The sequence below is a fragment of the Rhinolophus ferrumequinum genome, chromosome X (genome assembly GCF_004115265.2).
Source record: "Rhinolophus ferrumequinum isolate MPI-CBG mRhiFer1 chromosome X, mRhiFer1_v1.p, whole genome shotgun sequence".
Lineage (NCBI taxonomy): Eukaryota > Metazoa > Chordata > Mammalia > Chiroptera > Rhinolophidae > Rhinolophus > Rhinolophus ferrumequinum.
Genome location: NC_046284.1, coordinates 170559 through 188223, shown reverse-complemented (window position 1 = coordinate 188223; position 17665 = coordinate 170559). Strand labels below are relative to the sequence as shown.

General features: G+C 38.2%; 1 protein-coding gene across 1 annotated transcript in view; it reads right to left on the bottom strand.

The window, feature by feature from the left end:
- Window positions 1-16167, bottom strand: part of ABCB7 (ATP binding cassette subfamily B member 7) — a 52381-nt gene extending 36214 nt beyond the window's left edge. Inside the window, exon 1 of the mRNA XM_033107660.1 lies at window positions 15978-16167. Coding sequence (XP_032963551.1) covers window positions 15978-16145 — 168 coding nt within the window. The 5' untranslated portion in view covers window positions 16146-16167. The remainder of the gene's footprint in view (window positions 1-15977) is intronic.
- Window positions 16168-17665: the final 1498 nt, after the last annotated feature.

Genomic DNA, 17665 nt, shown 5'->3' with positions numbered 1-17665 from the left:
ATAAGTCAACTGCCAATTTCAGAATAAAAACTAATGACTGAATACGAAACGGTAAGAAAAAACTTCAGAACCAATTCATGTTAAATCGTGATATTAGGGGACAAACCCATAAAGAGAACTTTGTCACTAAAGGTACATCTCAGACACAATTAATAGTGAACCATTTCATTGAGCTGGCTTACTAGAACCCAAGAACTTTTTGAAACTGGTACGAATCTCAGTACTTCTAAGAGTCCAACCCTACTGTGTTTATGCATTTCACACTGCAGCTAGAATATTGATAATGTGAAGGAAGTTGAGAAAGTGAAATTCGACCTATTTTCTGCCATTTTACAGTTTCAACTTTCAGTAATTTAAGATTCTCAGGGCCAACCCAGTGGCTCAGGTAGCTGGAGCACCGTGCTCCTAATGCCGAGGTCGCTGGTTCGATTCCCACATGGGCCAGTGAGCTGCACCCTCTACAGCAGGGGTGTCCAAACTTTTTTCAACGTTTTTCACCAAGGGCCATATGCGGTAAAATACACAAACAGCCGGGCCACTCACTCGAGGTGAAGTTCGTATTGTCTCCCCTGGTTTATTTAAGTAAACTAAATATATTTTTGGAATTTGCTGTGGGCCAATTAACAGTGGATCATGGGCCGCAGTTGGCCCGCAGGCCGCAGTTTGGACATCCCTGCTCTACAGCTAAGACTGTGAACAACAGCTCTCCCTGGAGCTGGGCTGCCATGAGTGGCTGGTGGCCAGTGTGAGTGGCCAGCAGCTGGCGAGAGCTGCCGTGAGCTGCTGTAAGTGACTGACCTGACAACTGGCGACCGACTGCCTCAGCCGGGAGGAGCGCAAGGCTCATAATACCACCATGGGAAAGGGAGCTGTGGCCTATACAACTAGCTTGAACTGGCTTGAAGCGGAGTGGTGGGGGAGGCGGAAGAAAAGGTGGGGGTAATAAGTAAAAAATAATTGCCATGCTATCAGCATACATTTAAAAAAAGAAAAAGATTCTCACTCTTTGTGTTTACTAATACGTACTTGGGCAAGAACTCACACGCATTTCTTAACTCTAACTTCTATAACAGGACAATTGCATCATTAGCAAACCTGCCACTTTATTTACTTATGTTTTTCTATAAATGCTCATTTATGTTTATTGCTCTTTATGGCTGGGTCAGACTGCCACTGATGAGTAAATTACCCTGAAAAACTCATACAAGATAGGATTTTCATTTACTTGGGTTATTCTGCAAGGCTCATTACGCAAGTCATATCCAGAATACCTTGATTGTCTTTATAAGCATTCCAACAAAGTCTGATAACAGGCAGTTCTTTGGTAAGAAATATGTGATATAATCTTTGCTTATAACAGAAATGCAGAAAATCAAAAAGAGAATATTGATGTAAACACAAACCCAACTTCAGGGCACACGCATGATTCCTAGTGTGTTCCTGCTGAGCACTAGATGAAAAAAGAATTTTAAAGAAGGTACAGGCACACCTTGGAGATATTGCAGGTTCAGTTCCAGACCACCATAATAAGTGAATACCACAATAAAGCAAGTCACATGAATTTTTTTGGTTTCGCAGTGCATATAAAAGTTATGGTTACACTACACTGTACTCTATGAAGTGTGCAAGAGCATTATGTCTAAAAAACAATGTACATACGTTAATTAAAAATACTTTATTGCTAAAAATGCTGTCCATTATCTGAGCCTTCAGTGAGTCATAATCTTTTTGCTGGTGGAGGGCCCTACCTCCATGTTGATGAAAAAGTAACATCAACAAAGCACAATAAAGTGATGCCAAATTAAACAAGGTGTGCCTGCATTTGGTTTTGTGCATTTTAAATTCCTTTGGTTTAACCATATTTAGTCTCTTTCTACCATGCTGGAAGTTCATTTCTATTATGGAGGTAGGTAACATGGGCATTTGGGGCCGGCAGTAATCTGACACAGCTGTCAACATTGGTGTCTCCTCTTTACCTCCTCACTACTCCTTCTTTGTTCCTCTTTCTACATTTGGTAGATGTCTCTTTCTCATCTGCCTGGTTTTAATTGTTAGTTTAGCACTGCTAATGGCACTTCAACCTGAGAAGGCTGCTCACCTCTATTCCATTAGCTCCTCATGGTCTAATTGAACACATGACAGAGAATGCAACGGTGTTTTCCTGGTAACACAGTTATGGCCCAAAACAATTGAATTAGCTTCTCAAATGAAAAAAGGCACCTTTTCAAAAGATATTGCACCCTCTCAAACATACATACACAAAAATGTCTTAATTTTGCTGCCTCTCATTTACCTCATTTATCTCTTCGAGCCCTGAAAACCTGTCAGTTTTTTCTAAAAATATCCACTCTTCTTTTCAACACTTTGAAAATCCCATAAGATGACCATAACTCATACAATGGCTAGAACACTTATTTTCACATAACGCTGGGAAGGAAACTGACAGCTCTCTTAAAAGCATTTCAAGAGGTTTTTTTTTTTTCCTAAATACCTTCAAGAGAAGCACCTAGGGCCTTAAAGTCACTCTACAATGTTTCAAGAGTAAACAAACCTTGCCCTAAATTGCCCTACCAACCTTGTTAAAATGGATTCACTGTTGCAATACAAAAAGGTTTCTATCTTACACACTGTGCTCCACAAAAAAATTATATACATGATCCTATGCTTTAGGAGTTTATAATCTCAAACTGACAGATGCAGGCATAAATATCACAGCACAACAAATGTAACGGTAAGATATATCTTGACTGCCTTCCCACCCTCATCCACCTAAAAAAAAAAAAAAATTTCAATTGGAGTTCATCCCTGTAGATGCTTAGCCCAGAACAAAACAGCAGATTCACTGAAGGCCAGGATAGTTATTATTTTATTCACTTTTTGTATTTTCACTGTGATCTTAGTATTTTTGCATTATAAAGCAATGTGGAATAGAAACAGCTATACTATAATCATTTTTAGTAAGAACTGTTCACTGAGCATTCACTATTTGGCTGGTATCTATTATTATTATTATTATTACTATTTCCATATTACAGACTAGATACTGAGGCTCAGAGATGCTACCTTGCTAAAGTTCACACAGCTAGTAAGTAGTGGAATGGAGACGTACATTTCTAACATTATATTAACAATATCGGTAACATTACTGGGCTTAGTGATTTTACTGTCTGTCATCTTCCTAACTAATAACCTTGAACACAAAGGTAGCATTAAAGCAAAAGCAGGACAAAGAGCTACAAGACAGAACACAATTAACAAAAATGGCAATAGTTAAGTCCTTATCTATCAATAATCACTTCAAAGACACACAGTGGCTGAATGGATAAAAAAAGATCCAATTACGCTACATACAAGAGACTCACTTTAGACTTAAGGACAAACAGGCTGAAAATGAAAGGATGGAAAAAAGTGTTCCATGTAAATGGCAACTACATCAGACCAAATACACTTGAACTCAAAAACTGTCACAAGACACAAAGAAGAATACTGTATAATGATAAAAGTTTCAATTTACCAGGAAGATATATCAATTATGAATACATGTGCACCCAACACCAGAGCACCTAAATATATGAAACACACCTTTGACAGAAATGAAGGGACAAACACACAGCAACACAATAATAGATTTTAATAAATTCCCCTTTCCATAACGGGACAAAAATACAGACAGAAGATCAATAAGGAATCAGAGAACTTGCACAACACTACAGACTAATGAAAACATTCCACCTAACGGCAGCAGAACACACATTCTTCTCAAGTGCACGTAGAACATTCTCCAGGATACATCACATATTAGGTCACAAAACAAATTTAAAAAGCCTGAAATCATACAAAGTATTTTTTTCCACCCAAGATAGAATAAAACTAGAAATTAGCAGCAGAAGGAAATACAAATTAAAACCATGGTGAGATATCACTTCACACCTGTTAGGATGGCCATTGTGAAAAAACAAAAATAACAGCTGTTGGTGAAGATGTGGAAAAATTGGAACACTGTGCACTGTCGGTAGGAATGTAAAATGGTGCAGTTGCTGTGGAAAATGATAGGAAGGTTCCTCAAAACGTTAAAAATAGAACTACCATATGATCCAGCAATCCCAGATCTGGGTATTTATCCAGAAGAATCGAAATCAAGATCTCAAAAAGATATCTGCACTCCCATATTCACTGCAGCATTATTCATAACAGCCAAAATGTGGAAGTAACCTAAATGTCCATCAATGGATGAATAAAGAAAATGTCAAACATACAATGGAATATTACTCAGCCATAAAAAAGAAACCCTGTCAGGTAGCCAGATGGCTCAGTTGGTTAGAGCATGAGCTCTGAACACCAGTGTTGCTGATTCGGTTCCCACATGGGCCAGTGAGCTGCACCCTCCACAACTAGATTGAAAACAACGAGCTGCTGCTGAGCTTCTGGAGGGGCAGCCGGATGGCACAGTTGGTTAGAAGAGGAGCTTTTAACAACAAGGTTGCTGGTTTAATTCCCACATGGGATGGTGGGCTGCGCCCCCTGCAACTAAAGATTGAAAACGGCAACTGGAGTTGGAGCTGAGCTGTGCCCTCCACAACTAGATTGAAAGACAACGACTTAGAGCTGATGGGCCCTGGAGAAACACACTGTTCTCCAATATTCCCCAATAAAAATTAAAAAAAAAAAAGAAAACAACTCAAGTAACAAGTGAGGTATGTTAAGTAAATGTGGAAAAAAAGAAGGATGGAAGGAAAGAAGGAAGGAAGGAAGGAAGGAAGGAAGGAAGGAAGGAAGGAAGGAAGGAAGGAAGGAAGGAAGGAAGAAAGAAACCCTGTCATATGAGGAAACATAGATGGACCTGGAGGACACTATGCTAAGTGAAATAAGGCAGTCACAGAAGGACAAATACTGCATGGTTCCACTTATATGAGGAATGTAAAGTAGTCAAAGTCATAGAAGCAGAAAGTAGAATGGCAGGTGCCAGGGGCTGGGAAGTTGTGTTCAATAGGTATAAAGGTTCAGTTATACAAGATGAATAAGTCCTATATATTTTCTGTACAACATTGTGCTTATAGTCAACAATATTGTACTGCATAGTTCAAAATTTGTTAAGACTATAGATTTCATATTATGTGATTTTTACCCCGATAAAGAAAAAAATAGTTAGAAACCATATGATGGGGGAGATGAGAGGGCAGTGGAAGCATAATATTTTCATCTTCTTGAATTCTCACATTACAAACAGAGTAACTATACAAAACCAAGAACAGAACTTATGAATATTTACAACATATAAGGACACAAGAAATCCCCCTTGAATCTCAAAATACAAGCACAAAGAGAGAAACCACCAAGAGCCACATGATGTGCAGCATATCAACGATGCTGTAGTAATAAACTGAGGCTGTATGCAAATCTGAGAGCAGGAGAATACTCACATGGTATTCACTGTAAAATTCAGTGGCCAAATTTGGAACAGTAGGTGAAACTGGACGGGCTTGTTTCCATCCCAATAGTGGGTAAATGCAAGAGATCTGGGATAATAAATTCTGAAGGAGCTGGAGCAGTCTAATCCAGGAACTCTCAAAACTGACCAACAAAGCTCCCTCTCAGGACACAATTAGGAGAAACTGCTGGAAGTGGAATTAAAATTAGGCAGGACAAGGACAATAGAAAGGAGGGGAAAGAAGGCCCAGACAAAACTAAAGAGGGGAAAGAGGGCCAGGATATCACAGAAAACAAGCTGAAAACAACACAAAAGGAAGCTCTGTGGAGTTAGAAAATCTAGCTGAACCAAGCCTCCTCCTAAAAGCTCAGGCAAAGTCATTTCACATAAAAATGAGCAACAGAAAATGATTAAGATCAAACCCCATACAAACTTAGTATGAAAATACAAAATAAACCCATAACGACACATGTGCTCCAATGTTCATTGCAGCTTTGTTTACGGTGGCCAAGACATGGAAATAACCAAAATGTCCTTTGATAGATGAATGGATAAAGAAGTTTTGGTCTATATACACAATGGAATACTATTCGGCGGTAAGAAAAGATGATGTAGGAACATTTGTGACAACATGGATGGATCTTGAGAGTATAATGCTAAGCGAAATAAGTCAGACAGAAAAAGCAGAGAACCACAGGATTTCACTGATATGTGGTATGTATAACAAAAACAACAGAAGAACAAGGCAAACAAATGAGAAACAAAAACTCATAGACACAGACAATAGTTTAGTGGTTACCAGAGGGTAAGGGGGGTGGAGGGTGGGAGATGAGGGTAAGGGGGATCAAACATATGGTGATTGAAGGAGAACTGACTCTGGGTGGTGAACACACAATGGGATTTACAGATGATGTAATACAGAACTGTACACCTGAAATCCATGTAAATTTACTAACAATTGTCACCCCAATAAACTTTAATTAAAAAAACGCAAAATAATAAACACAATGACAACGCTATAGACAAGAAAAGCATAACAGAAAGACATGCTTATAAAACAAAGTTAATTTTTTTTAAAAGGCACAATATATGAAAGAACATAAATCAAAATTGGGTAATCCCAGAAATAAAGAGAGAGCTCAACAAAGAATTATAAATAAAAGAAAAAAACCGCATTTTAGAAATAAAGCCCAAATTACAAAGAACACAACAGGAAACAAACAAGTGCAAATAAACTTAACATATAATGTCCTAAGGAAAGCAGGTGAGAAAGAAGAAAATGCTAATAATCAAAAATAAATGAGACCAAAAAGGATTCAAGGAAAAGTGACATAATTAAAGACAGGAAACTGAGATCCACCATGTGAATAATAAATATAACTGAAGAAGAAAATTAAACATACATCAATGGAACAGAATTGAGAGTCGAGAAATAAACCAATACATTTATAGTTAATTTAATTTTTGACAAGTGTGTCAAGAAAAAAATAGAATAATATTCTTTTCAACAAATGGTTTTGGAGCAACTGGATAGTTACACACAAAAGAATGAATTGGACCTCTTAGCTGTACACACACACACACACACACACACACACACACGTCCTCAAAATAGATTACCAAATTATAAAAATATAAACTGTAAAACTCTTAGAAGGCAACATACATAGAAGGTTTTTTTATTTTTGTAGTTTTGGGGTGGATTCTTTACGGTTTTCTATATATATGATCATGTCATCTGCACACAGAGACAATTTCACTTATTCCTTTCCAATTTGGATGCCTTTTATTTCATTATCTTGCCAAATTGCTCTGGCTAGGATTTCTAGTACTATGTTGAATAAGAGCTCTGAGAGGGGGCATCCTTGTATTGTTCCTGATCTTAGAGAAAAAGCTTTCAGCTTTTCACCATTGAGTATGATGTTAGCTGTGGACTTGTCATATATTGACTTTATTATGTTGAGGTACTTTCCTTCTATACCTAATTTTTTGAAAGTTTTTTTTTTTTAATCACAGAAGAACATTGAATTTTGTCAAATGCTTTTTCTGCATTTATGGACATGAACATATGATTTTTATCCTTCATTCTGTCAATTTTGTGTATCACTTTTACTAATTTGCAGCCAAAGTGCCAGGCTCTGGAACACCAGCAAGCATGCCCAGTTAGTGAGGTGGCAGTGCAACAGCAACTCCTTCTTGGGGGGCAGCAGTGTCCCTCTCTCTGGAGTGAGGGGTTCATGGTGGTGATGGCTATTGGTTAATTCAGTACAAAAGCTGCCAGTGTCTTCAGGGGAAAAGGCCGCTAGAGTCTCGGCAGAGAAACACTGAGGTCCTCAGCTGTGAAAGCTGCAGGAGGCCACAGCTGTTGCAGGTGCTGTTGAGGTCCTCAGCAGCACAGACTGCTGGGGGTCCCCTCCACAGAGCAGACCACTGGGGGCCACAGTGTCACCTTCCACATGGCTGATACTGACAGCCCTTGCACTTGTTTGTTTCTAGCCTCTCCAGACATTGCCTCAGCTATGCCCATCTCCCCGGCAATCCCTTCTGTATGGTTAGTGTTTTTTGTTTTCTTTTGCTCCACTGTGGCGCTGTAGTTTTTAATTAAACTTTGGAGTCCAGCCCCCCCCACACACACACTCCGCTCTATTTTTCTTCATTGGTGGCTACCTGTTGCTTTTGTGGGGGACAGAAAGCTGATTATCACCTACTCCATCATTTTGCTGACGTCTCCTGGGACATGAACATTTTTTTAAGGTTCTTGTTCCATTTGGCAAATTGCCCTCCAGAAATACTTTGCCAACTTACATTCCCAGTAGCACTGGAGGAACATTGGTGGGTGGGTGGGTGTGTGTGTGTGTGTGTGTGTGTGTGTGTGTGTGTGTGTGTCTGTTTACTATTGTCAATTGAATAAAATGCAAAAGATTTGTCTGTTGTGTATAACTCATATTTCTTTGTTTTTACTGAATTTGAACATCTTTTCATTATACTTATTGACTAGTCATCCAATATTTCTTTTTCTATCAATGTCCTGGTAACCTCTTTATCTTTCAATAGTGATCTGAATCTTAAAAAGTTCATTTGTATGAGTTTTTATATATTATGCCTATCAATTCTTTATAGGCTTCTTATGTTACGAAATTGATCTTTTTATGTCATCTTTGAAAAGGAAATATATATTTACATCATTAAATTCATCCATTTTATTTATTTCTTTGCTCTTATACTTACAAAATCCATTCTTACTCTGGGAGTAGATAAATGGTCATATCACTTATTTTCACTGATTTAAGGTTTAATTTTATATTTAATCATTAATTCATTCACAGTTTATTTTTGTATGTGGTACTAAGTAAATATGTAAGTCTTTTTTTGTCATGATTTGAAATGTAAAGAATTTAAAGATTTTTAAAAAATCGAACAATCTAAGTGTTCACTGATAGATAAATGGGTGTATATGTGTAGATATGTGTGTGTATATATATACACACACATATCTACACATATACATAAATGTACATATATACACAATAAAATATTAGTCACCCATAAAAAAGAATGAAATCCTGTCATTTGTGATAACATGGATGGAACTCCAGAGTGTTATGCTACGTAAAATAACTGAGACAGAGAAAGACAAATACCATAGGATCTCTTATAAGTGGAATCTTAAAAAAAAAAAAAAAAACAAGTGCATAGGGAACAGAATTGTGACTACCAGAGACAGGGGTTTTGGGGTGGTAGAAATTAATAAAGTATTTTTAAAATCATTTTCAAATATAAAACTAAAACAAAAACTCTGTATGTCTTTCTTAACTTCTTTCAAAAACATTTCTACTATCTGCAAAAGTCCCAAATCTCACTTTATCACAATAATAAACTCATATTATTTTAACAGTTGGCCTTAAATAAAACTTAATTCAACCCTCAACCTTCTTCCTTTTCACAAATGAAAATGAAAAGATTATTTGGTATATAGTAAGTGAACAATAAAGACTTGTTAAATTAATTAAATAAATGAAGATCAGAAAAGGGTATATGACTTTTCAAGATCTGAGAGTTAATGGAAAAATCCACAATTAGCCAAAACCAGGTTCTAGATTCTCTTGGAATGGGTGTGAAGGTAGAGGAAACCAAGATTTGAAAACCTTATCTGAGTCCTCAGATAACCAAAATTCATTAAAGCCAGTTTCCTTTAGTTCTACTACTTAGAAAAGCACTTGATAAAACAAATTTTGCCAAGACATATCTCCTTGGAATAAAAATGAATTTGTCAAACACTAAATTTATACTTAAGTCTCTTTCAACATTTGATATTTGGTCTCATTAACCTCCCTGTCTATGAATATGCCAGTACCACACTGTTTAATTTATACACAGTCTAGTATCTGGTAAACTAAGTTTCTCCCACCAAAAACAATGCAGTACTCTTTTTCTCCAAAATCTTCTTGGCTTTTCTCACTAGTTTATTCTTCCAGAGAAGCTGTTAAGATAATTATATGAAGGGCTTCTCAAAATTTCCTGTAGGGATTTTGACTGGAATTCCATTAAAGCTATCAATTAATTCGGGGAGAATCAACATCAGCATAATATTGAATATTGCAGTATTTTCTCCATTTCAGATTTTTTTTATGGTTTTCCAGTAATGATTGCTAGCTTTGGCCACAAGGGTCTGAAACAGTCTATATAAATTCATTCCTAATGTGTCTATATACTGTTGATATTGTGAGAGGTCCCCCAAACACACACCATTATATTCTCTATAAACTAAGGGCATATTCATAATGCATCTACTTTTTTCTTTCAAATAATTTAGAAAGCAATTGTATAAAATCATGGATGAAAAAGTGGTGCTGTAATAAATCTAGCCAAAAGTAACCTCACAGGGTGATATGATCATAAATCCTTAACAATAAATCCTTAACAGGGCAGGACATGGTAGGCAGTCATACACCAGTCATATAACTGTTTAATAAAAGGCTTCTTTTTGCCTTAAGCCACTCCCCACCTTGCTATTTCCCACCTTCACGTAAACTTCCTTACATTCCTTCCTTCCTTCCAAATGCATAAAAGAACCAAAAATTGTCATTCTCAGGAGCATTTGAGAGCTTGCTTCCAGGAAACTGTCATCAGTTTGGTTCAAATAAATTCTTATAAAAGTTCTCTATGGAAATAAATTCTAATAGACCAAAAATAAAGTTCTCTGCAGGTCTGGATGTTCTTAGGGAGACAAACTAATTGTATATAATGTGTTGTTGAGCTTCTAATATGTAAAGATGCAATATATTTGCCAATAACATCACAAAGTGTGGGAGCACAGCTATATTAGGATAAAGAAATGACTCCAGATGGTAACTGAAACACAAGAGAACAAAGGAAGACAACCAGAAATGATTAACATGATGGCTAATATAACAAAAGCCATAAATATTTACTTGCCTTCCTTTCTTCTCTCAGCTTCTTTAAAACTAATAAAATTATATAATGTAATAATTATGACAATGTACTGTTAGGATGGCAACATTTATAGATGATTGAGATACACACATGTGGGGACAGAGCCAGGAGTGCAGTTTCCAGGCTCTTGCCCTCACAGGGAAAGGTGCTGGATCAGGTAGTAGAGGGCCATCAACTGTGGCTATTTGGCCATCAGCTGTAACCAGTGAGCCATTGGCCACTAATATAACTGCCGTGGCTACACTAGCAGCGGATGGTAGCTAAGCTACCAAATGTGGATTGCAGTTAGCACAGCGGATTGCAATTAGCAAGTGGGATTGGTTGGTTGGCAGAGAAGCGGATGGCAGGTTGCGGATCGTGTGGATCCTACTTCCTGTGTCTCCAACCCAGCCGCCAGCGAGACTATAGCGGTATGACTCCCCTATCTATGGCTCTGTGGGTGTTCATTTTTGGCCTCACCATATCCTGCGTTCTTATGCGGGGAGCGGGACCAGAGACCCTTCATGACAACACACACACACACACACAGACACACACACAAAACAAAGTGGAGAAAAGGAACTACAGCTATACAAGAGTAATATTTCTATATCTCAGTAGAATTAACTTATAAAATCCTTTCAGGAAAACACGAGTAAATTGTCATGACCTCATATTTGGCAATGGATTCTTAGCTATAACACCAAAAGTATGACCAACAAAAGAAAAAAAAATAAATTTGACTTCTTCAAAATGAAAAAACATTGTGTCTCAAAGGTATTATCTAGAAAGTAAAAAAATAACCCATAGAATGAGAGAAAATATTTGCAAATCATATATCTGACAAGGGACTTGAATCTAGAATGTATGTATAACAAACTCTCACACCTCAATAAGAAAAGACCAATAACCCAATTAAATAATGGGCAAACGACCTGAATAAACTTCTCCAAAGAAGATATACAGATGGCCAAATAAGCGCATGGATAGATGCTCACCATCATTAGTCATCTGGGAAAGCAAACTAAAACCACAGTGAGATACCTACTCCCACACATGACGAGGGCTACAATCAAAAAGTCAGACAACAACTACTGGCAAGGATGTGGAGAAGTTGGAATCCTCATACACTTTTTTCTTTCTTTCTTTCTTTTTTTCTTTAAGGAGGGTGCAGCTCACAGTGGCCCATGCGGGGATCAAACCAGCAACCATGGTGCTACCAGCAACACACTGTAACCAACTGAGCTAACCGGCCACCCCCTCATACACTTCTTATGGTAATGTAAAATGGTGTACTTTGAAAACAAATCTGGCAGTTCCTTACTTAAATAATTAAACATAGAATTACCATATGACCCAGAAATTCTACTCCTAGCTATACACTCAAGAGAAATGAAAACTTGTGTCCATACAAAACTTGCACATGAATGTTTATTGCTGCATTATTCATAACAGCTAAAAGATGGAGACAACCCAAACATCCATCAACTGAGGTATGCATAAAATCTTGTATATCTGTCTCATGGAATAGTATACAACAGTGAAAAAGTATGACACTTAATACATGCCCAACATGAATGATCCTTGAAAACATAATGCTAAGTGAAAGAAGCCAGTCTCAAAAGACTACATATTGTATAATTCCATTTATGTGAAATGTCCAGGATGGACAAATCTACAGAGACTGAACATAGATTTGTGGTTGCTTAGGGCAGGCAGGGGAGGGGGATGGGAGGTGATAGCCAAAATGGTAACACATTTCTTTTTGAGGTAATGAAAATGAAAACTGAGCATGGTAACGGTGGTACGCTAAATATACTGAAATATATTAAAATCCATTGAACTGCACATTTTAAATTAGTGACTTGTATGGTACGTTAATTAATCTCAACAAAAATGTTTAAAAAAAAACAAATGAAGAAAGTGTATGATCAATACCAGGATCAAGAATCAAGGACTCTGTGGATTAACCATATGATGCCTCAGTTTCTACCATTTAAGTATTAATAAAATAAATCCAAAATTCTATCATTCAAAATTCATAAGTCCTTTTAACTAATGTAGTAGAGAGGCAACTGTATAATAAATCATTACAATTTAAATCTTATCACACAAAATCTTCCAATTTTAAGAAACACTTTTACGTGCAAGGTCTTGAGACAAGTATCTTTACAATTCAACAAACATTTATTGTGTGCCTGGTGTCTGCTAGAGTCTTATTTACCCTTATATAAATGCCTCACACACACAGAAGGCAATAAATGAATGAATGACCTTATATATTGTCATTTTTCTATACTAGGACTTAGTTTCCTCATCTGCAAAATTAGAAGGGCCAGATATGACATTCTCTAGAGCAGCGCTGTTCAACAGAACTTTCTGTAATGATGGACACATTCCATATCTATGTACCATGTTTCCCCCAAAATTAATATAAGATCCAGTATTATATTATATTATATTATACCCGGTCTTATAGTAAAATAAGACTGGATCTTATATTAATGTTTGCTCCAAAAGACGCATTAGAGCTGATTGTCCAGCTAGGTCTTATTTTTGGGGAAACATGGTAGCTATTCAGCCCTTGAAATGTGCTAATGCAACTGAAAAATGAAATGTTTAATTTAATTTTGATGTAAATGGCCACATGAAGCTACTGACTACCACACTACACAGCATAGATCTAGGGCATAATGCTGTGTGAAAACACACTTTACAATGCATCTCAGTAATCACATATGTGTGTGTAAAACAAAAGTACATAAAACAATACTTCCCTTAATATGTATAAAGCACTTATATTTTCTTTCCTATTCTACTGAATTTCATCTTTGAAAAAGTGGTGATCCAACCCACTAATATGATTTCATAACACTGCACTAAGGTTTCTTTCAGCTCTAAAATATTATGCTACATACTGATTGTCCTAAAAGCATGCATTCAACATTTATTTTGTAATCTTAATCACGAGTCACTAATTAATTTGACTGTGCCTCACACTATTATCAGGTTCTACTTTAAAAGCGTTATAAGCATTCCTTCATCTCCCTGTTAAATCCACATTTTTCCAAAAGATGGCAAGAGTTGCATGGCTTTAAGAAGTGAAAATCAAAGGTAACAACCTTTCCTTGTTTTTCACACTAGGGAAATGGTAACCAAAGGAAACGGTAGGATGTAGAGGAGAGAGTACAGGAAGTTGTGGGGACAGTGTTACCAAAAAGAGAAAGCTAATGTCTTACGGCCATAACCTGCCATGAAGCTCCTAATGACTTCTCTTCCCCATCATTCTTCAGGCCTGACAAAGTCCTACAAATTTTACCTTAGCTTCATTTGGCTTACAACAGGACTACAGAACAAGACTGGTTCCCAGGAGATCATGTGTTAAAAACTTGCAATTATCAAGTTTGTAAAAACCTTAATAACATGATCCAGACTGGCCACTTCCTATCTTGAACTCCTCACTAGTCTAAACCATACGCAGCCCTACAAAAGGTCCATGCCTTGTCTCTTACCTGTGCGCCTTTACACATGCTATTATTCTCTCCTTAACTAACCAACTTCTCCTGTTTCAGATCCTAGCTTAGGTATCAGGCACTCAAGGCAATTTCCCCGCGTCAAGTCATGTATATTCTTCCAGGACTCTGTACCTTCCCCATCACTGCACTCCTATACTATTATTATCACCTGTTTACTTAATCTATTTCCCCTACTAGATTTTAAACTGTTTAAAGACAGGCCAATATTTTGTTCTGTTCACTGCTGTGAAGGTGTTCATTAATTACTGAAGGAATGCATTCCACATGTTCAGTGTCATTCCATATTCTCCACGCTTGGAATGTTCTCCCCAGTTCTATCACCAGCATGAGATCCTCTCTATAATCTGATCCTAAATTATCACTATTTCCTTTGGATGTCTACAGTCCTTATTGTTCATACTACTCATTTGGTATTTAACCTACCTTGTTTTTTAGTTTCTCTTGTAATGCATAGATCCCATCTCCTTCACTAAACTGACCCATCTTGAAAGCACTACTGTGTGTTTCTCTTTGTACCGCATTATGTACCGTGTTTCCCTGAAAATAAGACTGGGTCTTCTATTAATTTTTGCTCCAAAGGATGCATTAGGGCTTATGTTCAGGGGACGTCATCCCGAAAAATCATGCTAGGGCTTATTTTCTGGTGAAGTCTTATTTTCGGGGAAACACGGTAGCACAGTGCTATGGAAAGGGTAGCCATTAAATATTTGTTGAAGAAGAATCAAAATTTGAAAAGGCTGGTTTTTTTTACACGAAATTGACAATACTTCAGTGATACTCATGAGTAAGTGGTGACATTTAAACATTCTGTTGATACACAGGAAAGAAAAAGATACACTGGAGTAGGGAAAGTACAAACAATAAAAGAAAATGTTCTTGAGAGATAACAATGGACACAAATATTTAGAGGCTCTTTAAACATTGCTACATTCATCAGATAAAAATAAGTAGTAGCTTTATTGCTTTGAAAGTGACCTGTGTACACAGAAGAACACTATTTTCAGATCAAAGGACAATCGTGTTTACATACGAATTTAGGAAGGTCTGTTTTGGACAGGAAGATAATTAACGGTTTTGGCCAGTGAAAGAGCCCTGTCAGCAAGAAACTTAACGTTGGTGCCAACTCAATTTGCCGCTTGTTCATACACAACTTGCTGTCATCTCACAGTGCGGTCCCAATTGCTACTTCCGACTGAGTGCAATCTGAACCGTGAGAAAACTGGTCCCAAATTCCATTCCTAACTAACTCTGGAGAGCGGCCCTCTTTTCCTTGCATTTACAAAGTTAAGCACTATGTGAATGGTGTCGACCCCATCTCTTCAACGGAGAGAAAACACTAAATTCTGCGCGTCCCCTCGGTCCGGTACCTCCCGTCCCGTTCCCATCGGCTGTACCCCCAAAGGTCTTTTTCACCTCTTCCTCAAATTACTACCCATAGTTTCCTTCAGCTACTGCTGTTCCAGTTAGCTCTGACAACCTTTCCTCTCGGCGCTTTCTCTGACCCGAGGTCATGAGTGCAGCGTTTTCCCCACAAGTCCCCTCGCCCTTCACCTCACTCTTTTATGTGAAAGGGATCTCACCTGGCAGGTTCGAGTAGTTCCCGAGACAACGAGGTGACGTGACCTCCATTGCGGACCTGATCCGCTCACGGAGACCAGAGGCCGGATCAGAATGGCGACGTGCAGGCGCTTTTCCAAAGCAGCTGCCGCCGCTGCCCAGCGCCAGGTATGTATCGTGAGCAGCGCCATCTTCAGCGAGGAAAGAGGAAGCGAGAGCGGAGGATTATGGGATGTTGGCGGACCGCACTCGGCAGCCCATGGCCTCTCACCCCTCCCCCTTGTTTCTCCAGAGCCCAAGACCGGAAACAGCCTTTCTGAAGCTTCCACTACTTCTAGGGCGGGCCTTTGAGTGTTTTTCTTACACAACCTGGAACATCACAGTGATGTCGCCTTTCTCTCTTCTAGATTGGCCAGATAAAATGCAGCATGAGCGGTTAAACTTAAATTTGGATAAACAATGCCTCATTTTTTAGTATGTCTCAAATATTGCATTTGCTAAATCTGGAAACCTTACCTTGTCCATCACTTCACTCTTCTCTTACCGCCTCTAACTCAGTGCCACACACCACTCTGCATTTTCTCTCCGCACATTCTTATCTCCTGTGCATTAACACTTAGCGTACAGGAAACTACAAATGTTAACTTGCCCTGGAAGGAGGCTGCAGCCGAGAGATTCACTCTCCGTCGTTTAAGCGCTCTTACTTGGCTGATCTTTTCCGCGCAAACCCTGGGGCACTTTTCCTTTGGTCTGCTGCTTGTGAGGACAGTTTTACACGCACACAGCTTTACTCTGCTAATTTGCCTCTCTAGCTCTGCCCTTTGGTTTCCGCAGTGCCCCTAATTATTTCAAAACAGCTGGATTGGCCGACAGATAGTAAAGTGAAAATGTATGTAAACTCCATGTTTAAAGGCGGGTTTATATTCTTTTGTCATCACTATCATCAAACAAAAGGATGTTGAAATATGTTTACGGTTATCAGGGAAACAGCATTTCCAAGTGTAAATGTTACTTGAAACCCTGGAGACAGTAATGCAGTTGCAATTTTATATTCATTGCTGCATACTCAAACCTGTCACACAAGATGAAAATTATGAACTCCTTTTGTAGAGGCTCCCTGAAGACGAAGAATATTCATGGCCCAGGCAGTTAGCTTTACTTTGTTTCAAAAGTCCTATTACACTCCAGGTTTCCAGGGAAGAGGATGCCTTTGCGGAGTTATTTAAATAATAATGATGTTTTCCACTGTAGAGGTTGAAGGGAATTCCATATAAATGAAATGGCTGGTGGCCTGATGGCTCAGTTGGTTAGAGCACGAGCTGCGCCCTCCACAACTAGATTGAAGGACAACAACTTGGAGCTGATGGGCCCTGGAGAAACACACTGTTCCCCAATAAAATTTTAAAAAAATGAAATTGCGAGCTAAAAGCCAGAAGGCATAAGAGAACCTTTCCAGGCTGAAGAGTTGAGGGTTGAAGAGTCGAGGGACTGTCTGGCAGAGTAGTCGGAGATGAGCCTGGGTGAGCAGAAGCCTGATGGTGAAGGGCCGTGTATTTCATCCGTGTATTTCTTTCTAAGAAGTTAATACTTGATCCTGGAGCCAGTAAAGGGTTTTAATCATGAAAGTAATGTGATCAAATCTGTATGTCCATTAAACCACTCTGGCTTCAGTGGGAAGTTTGGACTGGAGGCACAGATTGGAGTCATGGTG